General features: G+C 33.5%; 1 protein-coding gene across 1 annotated transcript; it reads left to right on the forward strand.

Annotated features, from left to right (window-relative positions):
* The first annotated feature begins 1,961 nt into the window (after positions 1-1,961).
* Positions 1,962-3,288, forward strand: LOC135136040 (uncharacterized). Its single transcript, XM_064065170.1, has 2 exons — positions 1,962-2,193; positions 3,167-3,288. Exons 1-2 carry the CDS (start codon positions 1,962-1,964, stop codon positions 3,286-3,288), a joined length of 354 nt encoding a protein of 117 aa, XP_063921240.1.
* The last annotated feature ends 15,197 nt before the right edge of the window (positions 3,289-18,485 follow it).

Raw genomic sequence — 18,485 nt, forward strand, 5'->3', positions numbered from 1 at the left:
AGATTCCTCCCTAGATAGTAAAAATCGTAGAGAAAAGGACTCCGAATTTCTATCTGATTTTCTACAATTTGTTAACGCCAATCCAAACGACTATATGACTTCAGAATCACAGATTCTTCTTCCATCTCGTCTTGGCAAATTTGAAGCAAATCCTAATAAGTCGCGTCATATTAAAATAACACTCAATGACAACCAACAAGTACGTAACCTACTGAGACTGATAAAAAAAAAATCGTGCAAATATTGAAGGTAACCCTCGCTTTAAATCTATTCGAGTTTCATTGGATCGCACAAGTCGACAACGTCACTATTACAATGAATTAAAGGACCAAATTAAACAAAGACTGGAGAACGGAGAAGAAAATCTGTTTATAAAATATGTTCGTGGTATACCTACCATTCAAAAATCTTTAAACTAACCTCGCCCAAATGCCATAAACGTAATTTAAATATTTATTATCTAAACGTTAGGGGACTTCGAACAAAAACACTTAATTCCTTTAACAATCTTTCTATTTCTGCTGACAATTATGACATAATTGGATTGACCGAAACCTGGATGACTGAGGATTTTGCTAATTCGGAACTTTTTCCTACTTCTTTCCATGTGTTGAGATGTGATCGTAATTTATCAATTATCGGTGGTACTAGAGGTGGTGGTGCACTATTAGCATTCAGTAATGCGTTATCCTGTGAAAAGTTAGATCTACATTGTATCACTGAGTGTGTTCCAACAATTGATATTGTTGGGGCCAAAATCTCATATTTGTCTAATATTAAATTAAAAATACTTGTTGCTTACGTACCTCCAGCCACTGAATTTGCTTCATATGAACTCTTTTTTGAATTACTGTCACATCTTCCATTTATATATGATAATCATGTTATACTGTTAGGAGATTTCAATGTTCCTGAATATAATACTGACCATCAAAATGACAAAAACATTTCACACAATATAATTATGTAACTAATTCTATCGGTCGGGTTCTAGATCTTGTCTTATCTAATATTGATAACTGCTCAGTCACTAAGGAATTTCCGCTTACAAAAAAAAGAAGACAATTATCATCCATCATTGTCTGTACAATTAACTATTCAAGCAGATAAATATAACAACTTCCAAAGTAATGCAATTCATAAAAACTACAACTTCAAAACAGCCAACTTTCCTCGATTATACGAGCTTTTGATACAAACTGATTGGACCTTTTTAAACAAATTCTCTGAGATAAACGCAGCATGTCAAGCGCTTCTATGATGCCTTATATAAAATATTAGATCAAACTGTTCCTGTAGTTAAATATAATAAATCTTCATTCAAATATCCTCCTTGGTTTAGCGTTGACTTGATTAAAAATATACGTAAAAAAGACAGGCTACATAAAAGGTTTAAGAAAACCGGTGATCATACTGACTATATCAATTTTAGCGCCTTAAGAGCTAGTATCAAGTATCAGTCTAAACTTCTTTATAAAAATTTTATTCGTTCAACTGAAGAAAAAGTTACTAATGGCCCTAAATTAATTTGGACATACATTAACTCTCGTAAAAATCGGTCAAGAATACCTAATATTATAACAGATCAACAAAATTTACAACAAGAAGGATCTGATTCAGTTGTTAATGCTTTCTCAACGTACTTTGGTAGTGTATATATAAATTCGACACCCCAGAGGACAATGGAAACTTTAATAATGGTTCTAATTACTTCTAATTCCTTGGAATACGTAAATATAAAATCTATCTCTGAAGAAGACATAATAGAGGCAATCGTAAAGCTAAATAATAAATTAACATCCGGTGTAGACCAAATTCCAAGTTTTATAGTCAAAGACTGTCCTTCAGTGTTTGTTAGACCACTTCATATGTTATTCAACCTTTCTTTAAAAACAAGTACCTTTCCCAACATTTGGAAGCAGGCTCGTATATGTCCAGTTTTTAAAAAAGGTGATCCGACCATGGTTGTTAACTATAGACCGATTTCCATCTTATCGAATTTATCAAAAGTCTTCGAATCTATATTACATAAGTACATCTATAATGCTATTAAACTGAATATCTCTATTTCACAGTATGGGTTTATGGAAAGACGATCAACGATCACCAATCTTGTTACGAGTACTTTTTGTCAATACCTTTCTGAAAATATGGATACACAAATACAAACTGATGCAATTTTTACAGATTTCAGTAAGGCATTTGACTCCATTGATCCTTACATTTTATTACAATAGCTGGAAAAATTTGGAATCAGTACTTCGTTATTAGAGTTATTCAAATCATATTTATGAAATCGCTATCAGTTTGTTGAATTTCAGGGTGTACGTTCCAAATATGCTATTCCAACTTCTGGCGTGCCACAAGGCTCAAATTTCGGTCCGTTATTATTTCTCATATTTATTGATGATTTACCTGGGTTTCTTAACTGCAGAAAACTACTATTTGCTGATGACCTTAAGCTATATTATAAAATCACTACTATTTCTGATTGTCATTTATTGCAAAACGACATTTACACTCTGGTCGATTGGTGTAAGCACAATCGATTAGAATTAAATTTTGATAAATGCTTCATTATTACGTTTACCAAGTCAAAAAGTCCGATTATGTTTTTCTATACTATAAATAATAACATTCTAATTCGTAAAACATCAATTAAAGATTTGGGAGTACTGTTTGATTCAGAGTTAAGTTTCTCCGGACACATAACATCAATAGTGGCCACTGCTTTCAAAATCCTAGGTTTCCTGTTTCGTAACTGCAAAGATTTCACAAATATTTAGTGTTTAATTGCACTTTATAATGGTTTAATCAGATCCAAATTGGACTATGGTTGTTTAGTTTGGTCACCTATCCATAAAGTATAAATCACCTATAATACAGCAGATTGAAAACATTCAGCGAAAATTTTTAAAATATCTAGCGTTCAAAGAAGATGGATTCTATCCTCACAGAGGATTTAGTCAAAATATTCTCGTAGACAGATTTCATGTTACTTTTCTCGAACATAGACGTAACAACATTTCTATTAAATTCTTACATAATTTACTGAATAATAAAATTATTGTATAAACCTATTGTCTCAAAATAACTTTCACGTTCCAAGATTAGGTACAAGAAGTTCTATTTTTTTATGTAATCACTCCACGCACGAATGTTTTAGTTCGATCTCCAGTACATCTGATGTGTAACAACTTTAATAAATTATGCTCAACTTGTGATATCTTGGAAGACAACATTAAGAAGTTGATCCGTACTGCTGCAGCAAGTTACATTGTAACTTAAAGAAATTTATTTTAATTTTAATTCAATTTTTTTTTTTCTGTTTTCATTCTCATTTTTTGTTATATTACTTATAAGCAATACATTAATTTTATATTTCCTGTATTTGGGCTTTGCCTGTTGGGAATAAAGAAGTATTATTATTATTATTAAGACCCACCACTGACCCGGAAATGACCGGCATTCAGGCAAGACTTCTATCATTACGGGTACTAAGACCAAGTAATGATATGCATTGATTAGATTAACAGAACAACTTTCGAGATTCTAGAATTACAGCATACAAATTAGTCTGCTATTATTCTCTAATCTCACCCCATCCCCAAAAGTCCAGCGTAACTACCGACCATTTATCCGCGCATCACATGAAAAGTGACCTACACTACTCTGACCTACTGGTGCTAATCTAATCTGACTGACATGATCAGACTGTTCAAGAAACTTACGAACAATATGACATGTTCCTAACAAAACAGCTTTTTGTATTTTCACAATTATTGAATCATTCAAATGCAAAGACTTTAAATTCTCAACTAAGCTATTTGGAACTACACCTACATTAGAGATAACTAGGGGTAGAATTGAAATTTTTTTAAGATTCAACATGGATTTCATTTCTATCGATAATTGTAGATATTTTGAAATCTTGGTGTTGTATGTTTGAATAATGTTGTTTGTGTTAGGAATAGCAATGTCAATGAGAATGGCTTCGTTCGTGTGTTTTTTGATAAGTATGATGTCTGGTCTGTTAGCTGTAATGTTTAAGTCTGTAAGTATTGTGCGATCCCAGTATAATTTGTATTTGTTATTTTCAAGGACTGGAGACGGAATGTAAGTGTAATAGGGTGTCGTATCTTCGATTAAGTTCATAAGTGTTGCTAATTCTTTGTGAATGATTTTGGCTGTGTTGTCGTGTCTAGCTTTGTAATCAGTTTGTGCTAGGATGCTGCAAGAAGAGATTATGTGCTGGATCGTTTCAGGTTTTGCTTTGCATAGGCGACAGCAGTCGTTTTTTATGTTCGGATCTTTGATGATGTATTTTCTATAATTCTTGGTATTGATTACTTGGTCTTGAATAGCAAACACAAATCCTTCTGTTTCGGCATACAAACTTGATTTTTTTAACCAAATCAATGACATCTTCTTATTGACATGATTTTCTTCTAAGTCTTTGTAGAATTTTCCATGTAGTTGTTTTTGTTTTAGCCCACTTATTATTTTATCTATTGTGTGGGGGGTGTGGATTTCTTCGGTGTTCGACAGATTTAAGGGTGTGTGGTTCAAATCTGCTCTTGTGATGGTGCGAAACATTTCATTTCTTTCCGCTCGTTTCAAGAAATACTTCTTCAAATCTGAGATTTGTCTCTGATATAAGTTTTCTAAGTTCTGGAAACCCCTTCCTCCATTCTGTCTTGGTAATGAGAATCTCTCAATCGACGATTTTGGGTGATGCCTTCTATACTGTGTGAAGATTTTCCTTGTTGCGATGTTTAAATTTTCAAGATCAGTTTTGGACCATTTAATGACTCCAAAAGAATATGTTAGCAGTGGAACGCAGAATGTATTTACTGCTTTCATTAAATTTTTTCCATTTAACTGTGTCTTCAATATTAATTTTAATCTCGCTACGTATTGATCTTTCAACTGTGTTTTCGTTTTGGTATGATTGATATGGGAGGATTGACAGAAACCCAGATATTTGTATGTATCGTTTCGTTCTTGGGCTTCAATTATTTCCTTATTCTGTGTTATATGTGGTACTTGGTGAAACACGCCTTTTCTGATTGCTTGGGTCTTACATTTCTCAATACCAAAGGACATACCAATATCACCGGAAAATTGTTCAGTCAGATTTAATAGGTTTGTTAATTGATTTTGTGTACTTGCATATGTTTTTATGTCATCCATATACAGCAAGTGACTTATTCTGTTTTCTCTTTGTTTGTTAATTCTTATATTGAACCCATAATTGCAGCTGTTCAGGATATCGGAGAGGGGATTTATTGCTAAGCAGAACCATAACGGGCTAAGAGAATCGCCTTGAAAAATTCCTCTTCGGATCATTATTGGGTCTGACTGAATTGTTTGTTCATTTAAGGTTATTTGGAGGGTGGTCTTCCAAAATTCCATGGAACATTTGAGAAAAGTGCAGATTTTAGTATCAATCTTGTATAATTCCAGAATTTTGCATAGCCAGGAATGAGGGACAGAATCGTAAGCTTTCTTATAATCAATAAAAGCAGTATATATGTTTCGGTTTTCTTTTCTAGCTTGTTCACAGATGATGGAATCTATGATTAATTGCTCTTTGCAGCCAAAGGATCCTTTAATACATCCTTTCTGTTCTTCATTAATGATGTCAGAGTTAAAACAGTGTTGATATATTTTTTGTGTAATGCATGAGGTTAATATTTTATATATTGTCGGTAAACATGTGATAGGTCTGTATTTTGATGGATTTTTTGTGTCGTTATCTTTAGGTTTTAAGTATGTTACACCATGACATAAGAATGTTGGAAAAGAGGATGGGTCAAGAAGGAACTGATTTAAGTGATGTAGTAAATGAATATGTACACAATTTAATTTTTTTATCCAAAAATTATGGATTTTGTCTGGTCCTGGTGATTTCCAGTTGTGTGTCTTATTGATGGTATTTATTAATTCGGCAAGTGTTATCTGATGATCATTCATTGGTGTAACTGTGGATAATTTATTATAGGTATATATGAGGAATCCATTTGGCAGATTGGTTAAATTCAAATTCTTGAGACCAAAGTTTTGACCAAAATGTTGTTACATCTTGCGAACTTGGTATTTCACCGGATAATTGAGTTTTGCTTGAATTAGTTAAATGTTGATAGAATAGTTTTTCGTTGTTTAAAAATTTAGTGTTATGAATTCTTCTGAGATGTGATTGTTTGTATCTTTTAAGTCTTTTGCTATAGGGTAAAGTCGGGAGAGTTGGACCACCTTTTAAAAAACTCAATATAATTCCTTTATTGAACAACTTAAAAAAATATAAAATTTACAAGAACATAGCTGAACATTTATTTTTTAAGGTACAAGTAATTTTTTTGTTCCAACACAATATGATAATCCATCAAAAAAAAAAATGGTAAACGCTTGCAACGGTCCAACTATCCTGTCAAGGGTAGGACAGTCGGACCATTTTAGGTAAGATAGATAAACCACCAAATTTTTACTTTTTCTTTTGTTAATAGTGTTTCCATAGGTTTGACAAAGGGCCTCATAGCTCGTACATCTCTTGTGTAACCATCTTTTGCATAGTACACAATATTAAATCCAAAAAAGAAGTCAACCATATTTTGCCCGCTAGACCTAAAAATTAATAGCCATAGAGATGGAATTCAAATCTACCTTGCGTTGGTTTTTCGTATGTAATTACTTGGCATTTTCTAAAAAATGGAACATAAGTCCATCTCTCTGTCACACCGTTGGACCATCTATCCTTTTATGTTAGGACAGATGGACCACTACATTGCGGCACAACTAGATGATAAAATCACGTAAAGTGAGGTTAAAATCAAAGACAAAGCTTCCATTAATTGTACTGTCTATAACTTTTATATGCAAACTTACCAGACTTCCAACAAACGTTATCGCAAAGTAAGCGGCTGAAATTTCAGGCCCGCAAGAAAATTTTAATGTTGAATAACGCAAAACATTTAATTGAAACAAAAGTACTTTCACATGTCCCGACATGAATGCAGATAAATGCAACTGTAGTTCGCGGGAAATTTAAATTGTTCCAATAGGTTCAGAGTTATTGCTAATGGACCGTCTCTCCCACTGGTCCAACTCTCCTGACTTTACCCTATAAGGAAAGCTTTTGTAATAGTGTATCTTTAATTTCGGATAGTGTTGTGTTGTACTCATCGAAATCAGTTTGATGAAAATTATTGTTGGTCAGTATCGAATGCATACATGTCATGATGTGTGGTGTTTTAACTCCTCTAAGGTACTGTGTTATTTGACCCAGTTGTTTTCTAATGTTATTAATTTTATAATTTAACCTTGTTTCCCAATGAGGGGTGGAGGGTATGCGATTGTTGTTTGTATTTATTATTATTATTATTATATTTTGCCTGTTTTTTTTTCGTAATATACATACTATTCTTTGAAGAACACGATACTCAAAAACATGTTTTTAATTTCTTGTAAAGAAATAAGTTTTGCAGTAAGAAATCATCACAATTGAGATAGGGCGGGTGGACGGGTTTACACTTTGCGTTTTTGTTTTAATATGTGTAGACTTCCTTTCACAACATGAAACTTAAAACAGTTTAAAATGGAAAATTTGTATCCGCCCCATAATTACAAAATCCATATTTCCTTGCAAAAACCATTTTAACCATGTTTTATGTTTTTTGTTATGAAAGATGGCTATGTAAATTAAGAGAAAAAGGCAAAATATAAGATATTTTTATTTTGACAATGTATTTTACCATGTTGGGAAAAAATAAGTAGCGCATGGGTTATATTTCAGAATTCAGAAAATATGCACTATTTAAAAACGGAACATTTGATTACTAGTGCTATTTAAAAAAAAAAAAATAGCCCGGTATCCCAAAACAAATGAAACATAAAATTTGAAAAAATTGCAGAAAATAGAACTTCCTGTATGTTCAAGCTCAGGCCGGTATAGACGAATTTGAGTTACTATTTAGTTTGATAAGTAATTTAACTGAAATTTATAATCAAGCTGTGATTATAATCGGTGATTTGAATATCAAGAAATACCATGCTAACAGTTGATTCTAAGCCAGGTAACACAAAATTATCTTCTTTATTTTAAAATTTTTGTGATTACCATCAATTCACAAATGTATCTAACACCAATGGCCGGTACTTGGATCTAGTTATTTCCAACATTACCTCTTCACTTAAAAAATCTGTTGATTATCTATCTATTAAAAGACCACTTTGGTACACACACGCAATTCTTAATAAATTGAAACGTAAATGGTGCTTATTACGCAAGCCGAGATCTAGTAATAACTCAGAAACACATCAGGAATTTAAAAATATTTGATCTGAAATTAAGCGGGAGTTAGAAATGCTTACCCGAACTATTTACTTGACATACAGTCCTCAATTAAATCTGAACCCAAAAAATCCTGGTGTTACATTAATAACTTAAAAGAAATATATTGAAATTTCTTCCTGGATGACCTATAACAACAACTTCCTAACGAATTCTAATGAAATTGTCAATGCTACAATTACAGTGAGGCCAACGGTGCTAAACTTATCTGTCATCTCTGAAAGTGAAGTCTCACGTACTTTGAAGAAAACTGAACCAAATCTAGTGTCTGGACATTCCCACTCGCACTGTCAGCTTGTATCTCTTGTCGAACGCAATTCGTTGATTTTCGGTAGAACGTGGTCATTGACCAAGTTGTTTCTTATGGATCTACAACTGACTCTGTTTGCTTTAAGTGAATTTTGCTATAAGGTTATTTCACTCCCACTCAAAGGAAATCTCTACGCCTAATTAAAGATTTTTAAAAAATTGTCCTGTTTTACTCTTTTTCCTAATTTAACTGCCATTTCATTAAAACTTTTCTATTTAAATTTTATTCTTTCTATTATGAATTATCATTCTCCATGTTCTTGCGCTCGCCAGTTTCTACTGCTATTGGTTTTAAAACCTTTATTTCACCCTTAGTTTATCACAATATATTTTGTTAGTTTTATTTATTATTTTGTGGAAAAATTTATCTTTGACATAATACAACATACTGTGTCGCTAGAATGTATGGAAACGATTAAATATCTTGAGAACCAATTGTACAAATAAACTGAAATTAGGTACAGGAGTACAATAAGTTGTGTTCTAATTATTCGCCAAAAAAACTGTTCTTTGCTTCATTTGTTTTCGGGATGTAAGGCCAACTTGATTTTCTTTAAATGCCTTTTTGAGTAGCGCTTTTTTTTTCTGAATTCATTGATGTACCACAATCATAGAATCACACTTTCTTTCTGATTGATTATTATTTACCAATAACGACTGAAATCAAAGTTAAACTTCTGTTTTCTACAAAATATACTCAAAATGCTCACCATTTCCTTCCTGGCAGTAAAAAGACGCTGAATAAAATTTTGTAGTGAGTTAATGAGAATTTCTGGATGAATGCTAGTAATTTCGTTACATATGCGTTCCTGTAAATCTTCAATGTGAGTTGGTCTATTGATATAAACGCGATTCTTCAAATAGCCTCACAAAAAAAAAGTCAAGCGGTGTCAAATCCGGTGACCGGGCAGGTCACTCAACAGTATCCTTCCGACCTATCCATCTGCCAGGAAAAGTTTCATGTCGCACTTTTCGACGTTCTTTAACACTTCCAGTTTCATTAAATTTTCCTAGAATTTTTGAAACCGTCGACTTAGAAATGGGTTCCTAGATGCACCATTTTTGCGAAAAATACCTTACCCGTCAAATCTTTTTTTTTTTTTTTTTGACGAATAATAATTAGCACACAATTTCTTGTACCCCTATATTCTAGCGACCCTGTATAATAGTTGGCATATTGATCTAATAATAATCCCTCATAATGAATAGATTAATAGAAAACCACACTCCTCGTTTGTTCCAACTTGAAGACGTCCTGCACGATTTCTAATTCACAAATTCGATATAACAATGACAACAAACGAAAAAATAATGAAAAATACACCAAAAGACTTACATCGCTTTCAAATATGGTGCCAGGTCTGGCTAAACCGTCTGCTTAGGTGTTCTATGCATACACCGGTAATCTCCTATTTTGACATATCCCATTTTGACGCCGTCTCTCACATGTCCAATTCCGCGACTCCGGGTCCAGCGGCCCGGAAAAGCCGTATGGGTGGTCTTTGAGCTTCGGCACCTGGAATCGTCCTAGCGAAAAATTAAACTACCTCTTGAAGAGTATCGAGAAATTGATCTCTTTTGTGCCGGGGCGTTGGGAGTCAAGTGGGTATTTGGGGAGTATTTATTTAGCTGGTTCGAAGCACAATAAATTTTGTTTATTGGGGCCGTCCAGTGGTACGGAGTGAGACTCGTTCGATTAAAGTTTCATGAGTTGTCCTATAAATAATGGCTTTCTTAACACCCCAACATTGTTAGCGCCGACGTAAATAAATTAAAAAATCAACGCCGTTGTAGCGTCCTGCATGGGCTTAGATTTAGTATGGCGAAGCCTTCGGGCTGTGTGCTTAGTATTCATATGTATTTAGCATGTTATTAACCACGTTCGACGTACTTTAGAAAACTATTAATTATTTTTTAATGTAAATTCTTCAGGCGCTGCTTTCATTTACATTATTACCAGCTGCAATCGATAAAAATGACAAATTGCCTAATCACCAGCTGCTTCCACGACGAAAAAATTTTCTATTATGCTTAATTAATTCCACTGGATTTTCGTCGTTGATTCGATAATAAACATTTTTGGAAACGACTGAGCACTAACTGGATATCCAAAGCAGAAAACTCTCGTTGCTGTTCTCAGTCAGTCGAAAATTTTATTATACACGTCGCTTACTCTGATCTAATCTGCTTAGATGATCCGAAAAGCAATATACCTTATGCATAAAAATGCTTGGTTCGCAATTAAGTTATTTGAACGTGTGTGTACCGATATACTGACATTTACAGGCAAATTTGTTACACAGGTATTGCGAACGTACGTGTGTACTCGGCTTTAAAGGCAATGGTTGCGAACGTTCCACCTCATGTATTTCACACGCATGTCAAAATCAGATCCAGACGCGACAAACAGGCGGAATAATTTCAATTTTGATATTAAAAAGCCGCGAAAACATCATTATTTCTAGCAATTCCAGGAGTAATTCGACTATTTTCAGGTAGAATAAACCCAATTAATTCGCAGTATGCACCGCTGATGAAAAACTTAATAACCTCAAGTATATGTAGAATGACCAGAAAACATCACATGTTGCTCGATGGATTTAGTAATGAGACTAATGAGCATTGAGAATGCGGAGCTGAAGCTGACAAATTTGTTTAAACAAAACTCTTCTGGGCAACTTATTCAATTAAATATTTGATGGGTTGTTCCATATGAAAACTTTAAAACGTCTGCAAGATTTCAAAGTACATTTTCAGTTCAAAATTTGATTTTAGGATTCTCGTTTTGTGATAACCTCTGTAAAGTAAAAACCAGAGGCATAAATAATACCTCTTGTCCATCAGCACTAGATAATAACTCAATTGTTTGTCTATGTTTATACATCGAAAGAATGTCACGAGTTTATCTTCTCAAAACATTACTAAAATTATTAATTAAACCACAATCGAACAAAATGTTCTGAATATTATACTTAATTCTTATTTTATCATTATTATGTAAAGATGTGCGTATTCTTCGCATTTTCGAGAAAATGGGGTGACTCGATCTTAATTTGCCAAAAAAAAATTGTGATGACGTCATCAACGCTACGGAAACGTACAAACCATATCGGAAATAAAACATTATTATACCTTGCAAACGTTTTTGCGAAAATTTGAACGTTTAACGAAAAAACTGAAAGTGGATTCGTACACTACAAGCATATGAGTATATTTTTGTGTAACATTCAAATACCTTCATTGAATGATTAGCCAAATTTTGGTTAGCATGATACATATTTTTTTATCACTTTTTCTATTTTCGCACTCAGTCTTGTATAACTTAGTCATTTGCAAACTTGAAATTAGCCGACTAAATTTACATTATTTACCGGTAGTAACTGGTAACCGATGATGATTATTCCACGAGTGCATTTACATAATTAGTGTCCTCAGTGTAAAGTGGACTTTAAAACTGAATTAAAAAAATACTTTCCATATAATAACCTGCATAATCACTGGGTATTTTTTTCTTTTGTTGACACTACTTTGTGCACAGCGTAAAAATTAATTCCCTCGCCGACTTATACAAAGGTGGTCTAAAATCCCATTGTGCCCATGATTGATTTTCTCATTCGACTAAAGGTGCGCGCAGGCACACTTACTTCCTTTTGTCCCCCAAAAAGGCATAAAACCAACCGAAAAAAATCAAGTCAGCTGCGACAATACTCAGTCACTTATATCGCCATTTACACAATGTCCCAGCCGCCTTGATCTTTATTTGTTAACTACACGCTCATTATTCGTCAATAGGGGGTCATTTTGTCAATTCTCCGAAAAATGATGTGAATAAAGCCGTATATACTTGACAACTAACGCGAATACTGTGCCTTTTCAAGTGGCCCAGCGTGACGTCGTTATGTTGTTTGTAACAAATTATTTTACCTGGACGGTCGGCCGTGGTCATGGTCGTCAAGTGGCGGCGGGGCCGAAGGGTTTTTTGCGAGATAGACGAAATATTTCGGTTGCACGACACACTGGCTAATAAGGCGATTATCGTGTAATAAAAACGGCGGAAGATTGAATCCTGGGCCTTATGATTTAAAATTGCGGGGTGCAATTGGTCGGTTGAGTGGTCGATTCGAGTTCTCCGAAGAAGCAAACACAGTGTTCTTGTGTATTTATGTTCCGTAATGATAGGCTGCCCACGGACTGATATATTGGACGGGCCGGCTATGTTGTTTATGCCCTGGGAACAGGGGCGGACTCGCGGCGCTGATGGGAATTTGGCAGGGGTCGGCGCTAACTGGTATTAAATTTGTTTTGAGCGAAGTGTAAAATATTCATGAATAATACAACGGGTGTGGCTGAGTTTCTTTAGAGGCGGTACACAGATTGTTTTAATAATGATATCGACATGTTGGATGACATGTCAGGAGTTACAAAAATGGAAATCAACTAGATAATGTTTTGATAGCATACACAATCTTCAAAAATTACTATGTACGATATATATGTATGATAAATTTAGAAATTGAGTTTACTGTTGTCTAGATAATGCCAACGTGGTTGGCGGAACGCGGCGGCAAATATTTTGTGTGGCTTCGGTGTTCGAGGATAAACGTTATAATATTATCACATACCGAAAAGATTTTCTTAAATTAATATTACTAAAACAATTATTTTTGCCAAAATATAGCTTACTAATTTTTGTTGTAAATATATAAATTATTATATAGGGTGAGTCACTAAACGCGCGGTCCTCAATGTCTCATTAGCTAATAGAGACAGAAAAAGCTAATACACAACTTTTTCTTTAATGAAATACCCTATTCACTTTTAGATATTCTCATCCGTTTTTAGGCTTTATAATTATAATTTATTTTTGTCACGTTATTCCAATTTTATCGATTTCTTTTAGCAGACGAAGAATTCACAAAATAATTCGCAACAGGGTTATTTTTTAAATTTGTTACAATATTTTGTTGAAGGATAAATGAAGGGACGGGCTTTCTCGTGGTACTATTTTTACAATTAAATCAAATTTTAAGATACAGAATGTTTATAAAAAAGTTCTAAAACTTTACGATTTTTAAATATCGATATTTCAGTTTTTTCAAATAGAACATCCTGTTTTTTATTACTATATTTACTCTATTTTTGTTCTAATACATCTATATGTATCTTAAAAAAAGTAAAAATCGCAGTAACAAAAAACAGGATTAGATGCAGTTATAAAATATAGGGTGTTCTTTTTGAAAAACGTTAAATATGGACATTTTAAAATTGTAATAATTGAAATGTTTTATAAACACTCTGTATATGAAAATTTAATCCCATTTATACCAAAACAAAGCGTGTCTTTCCTCGTCGCTGCACAAAATGTTGTAACACAAATTTAAAAAATAACCGTACTCTAATTTTTTTGTTCACCCTTCCTTTGCTAAACAATTTCAAGAAAAATAAAATAACGTCGCATCGTAATTTCAAAAATAAAAAGAGGTCAATTAACTTATATTAAGGTATATAGAATGTTTCATTAAAAAAACAATTTGTGAGTTACGCCTTAAACGGAACACTCTGTATAGTTAAAAATAATTTTAGAGTGCCATACAACTTTTGTCTTTGACGACCTGTAAATTATTGTTTCACAAAGTAACTTTACAGAATAGTACTTACCTACTATACGTTGGTTTTGGCAGTACCTGCAACATAATCATTATTACTATTACTAGATATTAAGATTTTATAACAAACTTTAACAATATTTTAGTGTATGTAACTTTACCGAAAGTGAATTGATTTTTACTTGTTTGTACATTGTCTGTCATTTTTTTATGTGAAATGCTTGTTCCATATGCGCAGAATAATCGGACTCTACTTTAAATATTGTGCAGAGCACCACACTGTTAAACTGTGAGATAGAAGATTACCGCAAATTTTTCGATACACATTCAATTAATAATTTTTTCAATGACGTCATTAACTTTCTAGAGGGGATGAACCAAGCTTTGTAATCTTTAAGTCGATTTGAATATAGGGCTAATATTTCTAAGACTTATTCTCTTAGCTTATGCGTAAATGGTGTACAAAAAAGAAAAAGTGATTTTCGTTTGTAAAAGATGTCAAAAAATAGAAGAAAAACGATTACTGATAAAAAATGCAAAAACATACCATTTTTCATTTGAAAAAAAAGTTAATATATTTAACAGAAAAGATAGATTTCTGGCGTCTATCTTTTTAATCGCCGAGAGGCAACGCGGTATAAGTGTAAATTTAAAAATAAAAACAGAGGAGTACCAAACACTATGCATTTGAAATGAGATTGAGTTAGCATTTTGAAACCACGTCATCAATTCTTGGAGAGAAAGCAGGCAAATTTGTACGTGTTTTATATCGGGTGATTTTTAAAATTTCTACTCTAGTTGGCCATGACGATTACGTCGGCAGTTTCAATTGCTTTGTTGACGTACGCGTTATGGTCAACTAGAGCACAAATAAAAAAAATCATATTTCTGAAGACTACCCCTGAACACCCTTTCAGCAAATGAACAGTTACATAATCTTAGGGAGGACTGTGATTTTTTTTCAGTGGGACATACAGTATTGGTCAGCTGCGCGCAACGGCCAGAAAAATGTGCATACAATTTTAATCGTTAATACAACAAATAATTCCTGGACGTAAATACCCTTACCATGAAGCTAAAAACTCTTTCTGTACTGCATACAAGGTAGACTTAGGAAACTGCTTAGGGTATATTTCACCGGCGTGTTACAATCAGGTTTAAAATAACAAAAAAGGAAAAAGCTTCTGAAAACTATATTGTTATAGAAAACGACATAATCATAAAAAAAATCTAGGAATTATACAAATATAGTATTGGAAACCAACCCCAAACGCAGGTACTCAGGTATTTTTATGAAGATTAATATTGGTAGTAGGTCACTTGGAGATTAACAAGAACTAATGACACTCATTAGGTGATTAACTCTGTTTTCAAATAATTCTAATCGGAGATCTCTATCAAATATATCAAGAGCACGTTGTTTAGAGTAGAGAGAGTCCTGGTGATGGTTCTAGAAATGAAAGCATTCCAAAAGTAATAGTAACTACTAGTATAGGTCATCCACGAAAATAGTGGTTTCCCGACTTTGACTCCTTCGTCACCCTTATCAACGAATAATGCAGCACATTATATGTAAATTTATGACACCAAAACTTAGTTAACATGCTCTTTCTTTGCAAACGAGAAGTTTGGAAAAGCCAAATTCATGAAACAGTATTTTCGTGGATGGCCTATAGAAGGCAACGATCATAAAAAGATGAAGCTGGGTGTGGTTTCATAAATCTACTAGTGTAAAGATAGGCCCTAAAGACAAATAAGCAACAAAAATATAACATAATAATAATAATAGCGACAAATTCCACGCATATTTAGCGTTTACGTCTCAGGCCCTCTCAAATCAAAATTAATGTACCAACATCATTAATTTTACCTTAATATATTTCATTCCATCTAATTTTATCACTCGTTATTTATGGTAGTACCTAATTATAAAAGTAACAATTAATATTCAGTACATCTATAACATTCGCAATAACTGTCATACGAGTCTCTTAAAATTATAAAGCAATAAAGATAAACATCATAATCATTAGTTGGGATGAGTTTACAACTAGTTGCAGAAACCTCTTTTAGAGATTAGAAAAGAAGGTAGCAAGTCAAAGGAAATCTTACGAGGATGATGTTTTTTATTACACAATAATTTTTCCTGTCACAGACTACCCACTGAACAAAACTTTACACTTTGTTATTCAAATTAATATACATGTATGTCAGAGAGTAGTAGAACAAGACGTTGTAAATTTTACACAAAAATGGCTCGTAATGACCCTTACTTTTTTTGCACTACAACCCCTTACATTCCACTACACGCATCCAATTTGTTTGTTTCAAACCTGTCCAAAACACCAGCGTTCAAGCGTTATCTCAGCACGTCAAAAATTTAACCGTGCGTGCAGAATCCGGCCCTGTCGTGCCTCGCCATACCATTGTTAGCACAACACTTTACCGGCCTCTGGCCACGATTGCATCGCTTATTCATTAATAATTACCGGTCAAATTGATATTTATATTTCGCCCGACTACCCCAGCGTTATCTGGCACTTCATCTTAATAACAATTATAAATCTCACAAAGGCAAAGATTTCGCCGGAGAACACTCGTTTCGCCATATTTAACACTGCCATGTGTTTCACTTAATAAATCCGCCATATCTGACCTCCTTCGAAGAAAGAAGAGTCGAAACGGGTCCGGCGATTTCGAATTTTTTAGAAAACTATATTGTGCATAAAAGAGATTAAAATTTTCCTTGTCTAGGTTTTGTGTTAGTACATTTGTGGGAGTCCAAAGTAACTGGTTCAAATGGTAATTAAGTTTTTTTTTGTTCTACTTTTTAAACTGCAGTTTTGATCAGTTTTTGCCGAAAACCGTTAAAAACGGCGATTAAACAAAAATGGAACAAGTATTTTGTCACGATCGTATAATGAAAAAAACCTGACCGGATCTGAATAATAATATACCAAATTTGAATAAAAATAACAAAAATGAGTTTTCTAATTCCAGTATAATCGTATGAACACCTGATTTTGTGGGTCAAATGGAAGCACGACACAACTATCAACGTTTTTTGTAAATTTAAAATTTTGAGTGGCGGGGAAACAGTTGGAAAAGGTCAAAATTTTGTTTTATAACGACGTTTTGTACATACTACGAGGTCAACAAAAAACAACATCAAAGGCAGCCATGAATTCAGTGGCGGTGTAAATGCGGTCCGCCTCGAATATCAACCACCAAGAAGAATTACTCTATGTATTATAACTACAAGGGCTTACATTTTGAGATGTGTAGTCTTCTTTTCACAATAAGAAAGGTACAGCATGTTTACAATGGTACATTTTTGTAGGAAAGTATCGATTTTGCAATTAGGCTCCGCCCCTCGGTCTGACAACGAATGAAAAATTTATCAGAATTGAGTTTGGAATGAATATGGGTGGGGCTTAATTTTTGGCTTGTTTTTTTCTTAATATACATAGTATACTTTGAACAACACGATACTCAAAAACATGCTTTCTATTTCTTGTAGAGAATACAAATTTTGCAAATAAGCCCCGCCCCCTTGGCGCACGACGAATAAAAAAATCATCAGATAGGGTGGGCGGGTGAGACTAACATTTTGCCTTTTTTTCTTAATATGTGAAGTCATCTTTTCACAACAAGAAGCTTAAAACATTTTTAAAATGGTAAATTTCTATAGGGAAATATTGATTTTGCAATTATGCTCCGCCCCTCGGTCTGACAACGAATAAAAAATTCATCAAGATTGAGATCGAGATGGATGGGTGGGGCTTCTCTCATGGTTTTCTTTTTTAATTAATACATTGAGCTTTCTTTGTATATCACCTTTACTTGAGAACATACTTCACATGGTAATTTCTCGAAAAAGAAAGAAAAATAAGGATTTTACAACACACATTCGGCTTACGACGAATAAAATATATTATCAGAATTGAGATAGGGCAGGTGGGCGGGGCTTATATTTTGCCTTTTCTTTTTCTTAAGATACATAGCCATCTTTTCATAACAAGAAACTTAAAACATGGTTAAAATGATTTTTGCAAGGAAATATGGATTTGGTAATTATGAGGCGGAGCCTAATTGCAAAATCGATATTTCTTTATACAAATTTTCCATTTTAAACATGTTTTAAGTTTCGTGTTCTGAAAAGAAGTCTACACATATTAAAACAAAATGGCAAAATTTAAGCCCGCCCACCCGCCCTATCC

This window comes from Zophobas morio, unplaced genomic scaffold, assembly GCF_036711695.1.
Source record: "Zophobas morio isolate AGI-343-1 ecotype UQ-CSIRO unplaced genomic scaffold, CSIRO_AGI_Zmor_V1 ptg000004l, whole genome shotgun sequence".
NCBI lineage: Eukaryota > Metazoa > Arthropoda > Insecta > Coleoptera > Tenebrionidae > Zophobas > Zophobas morio.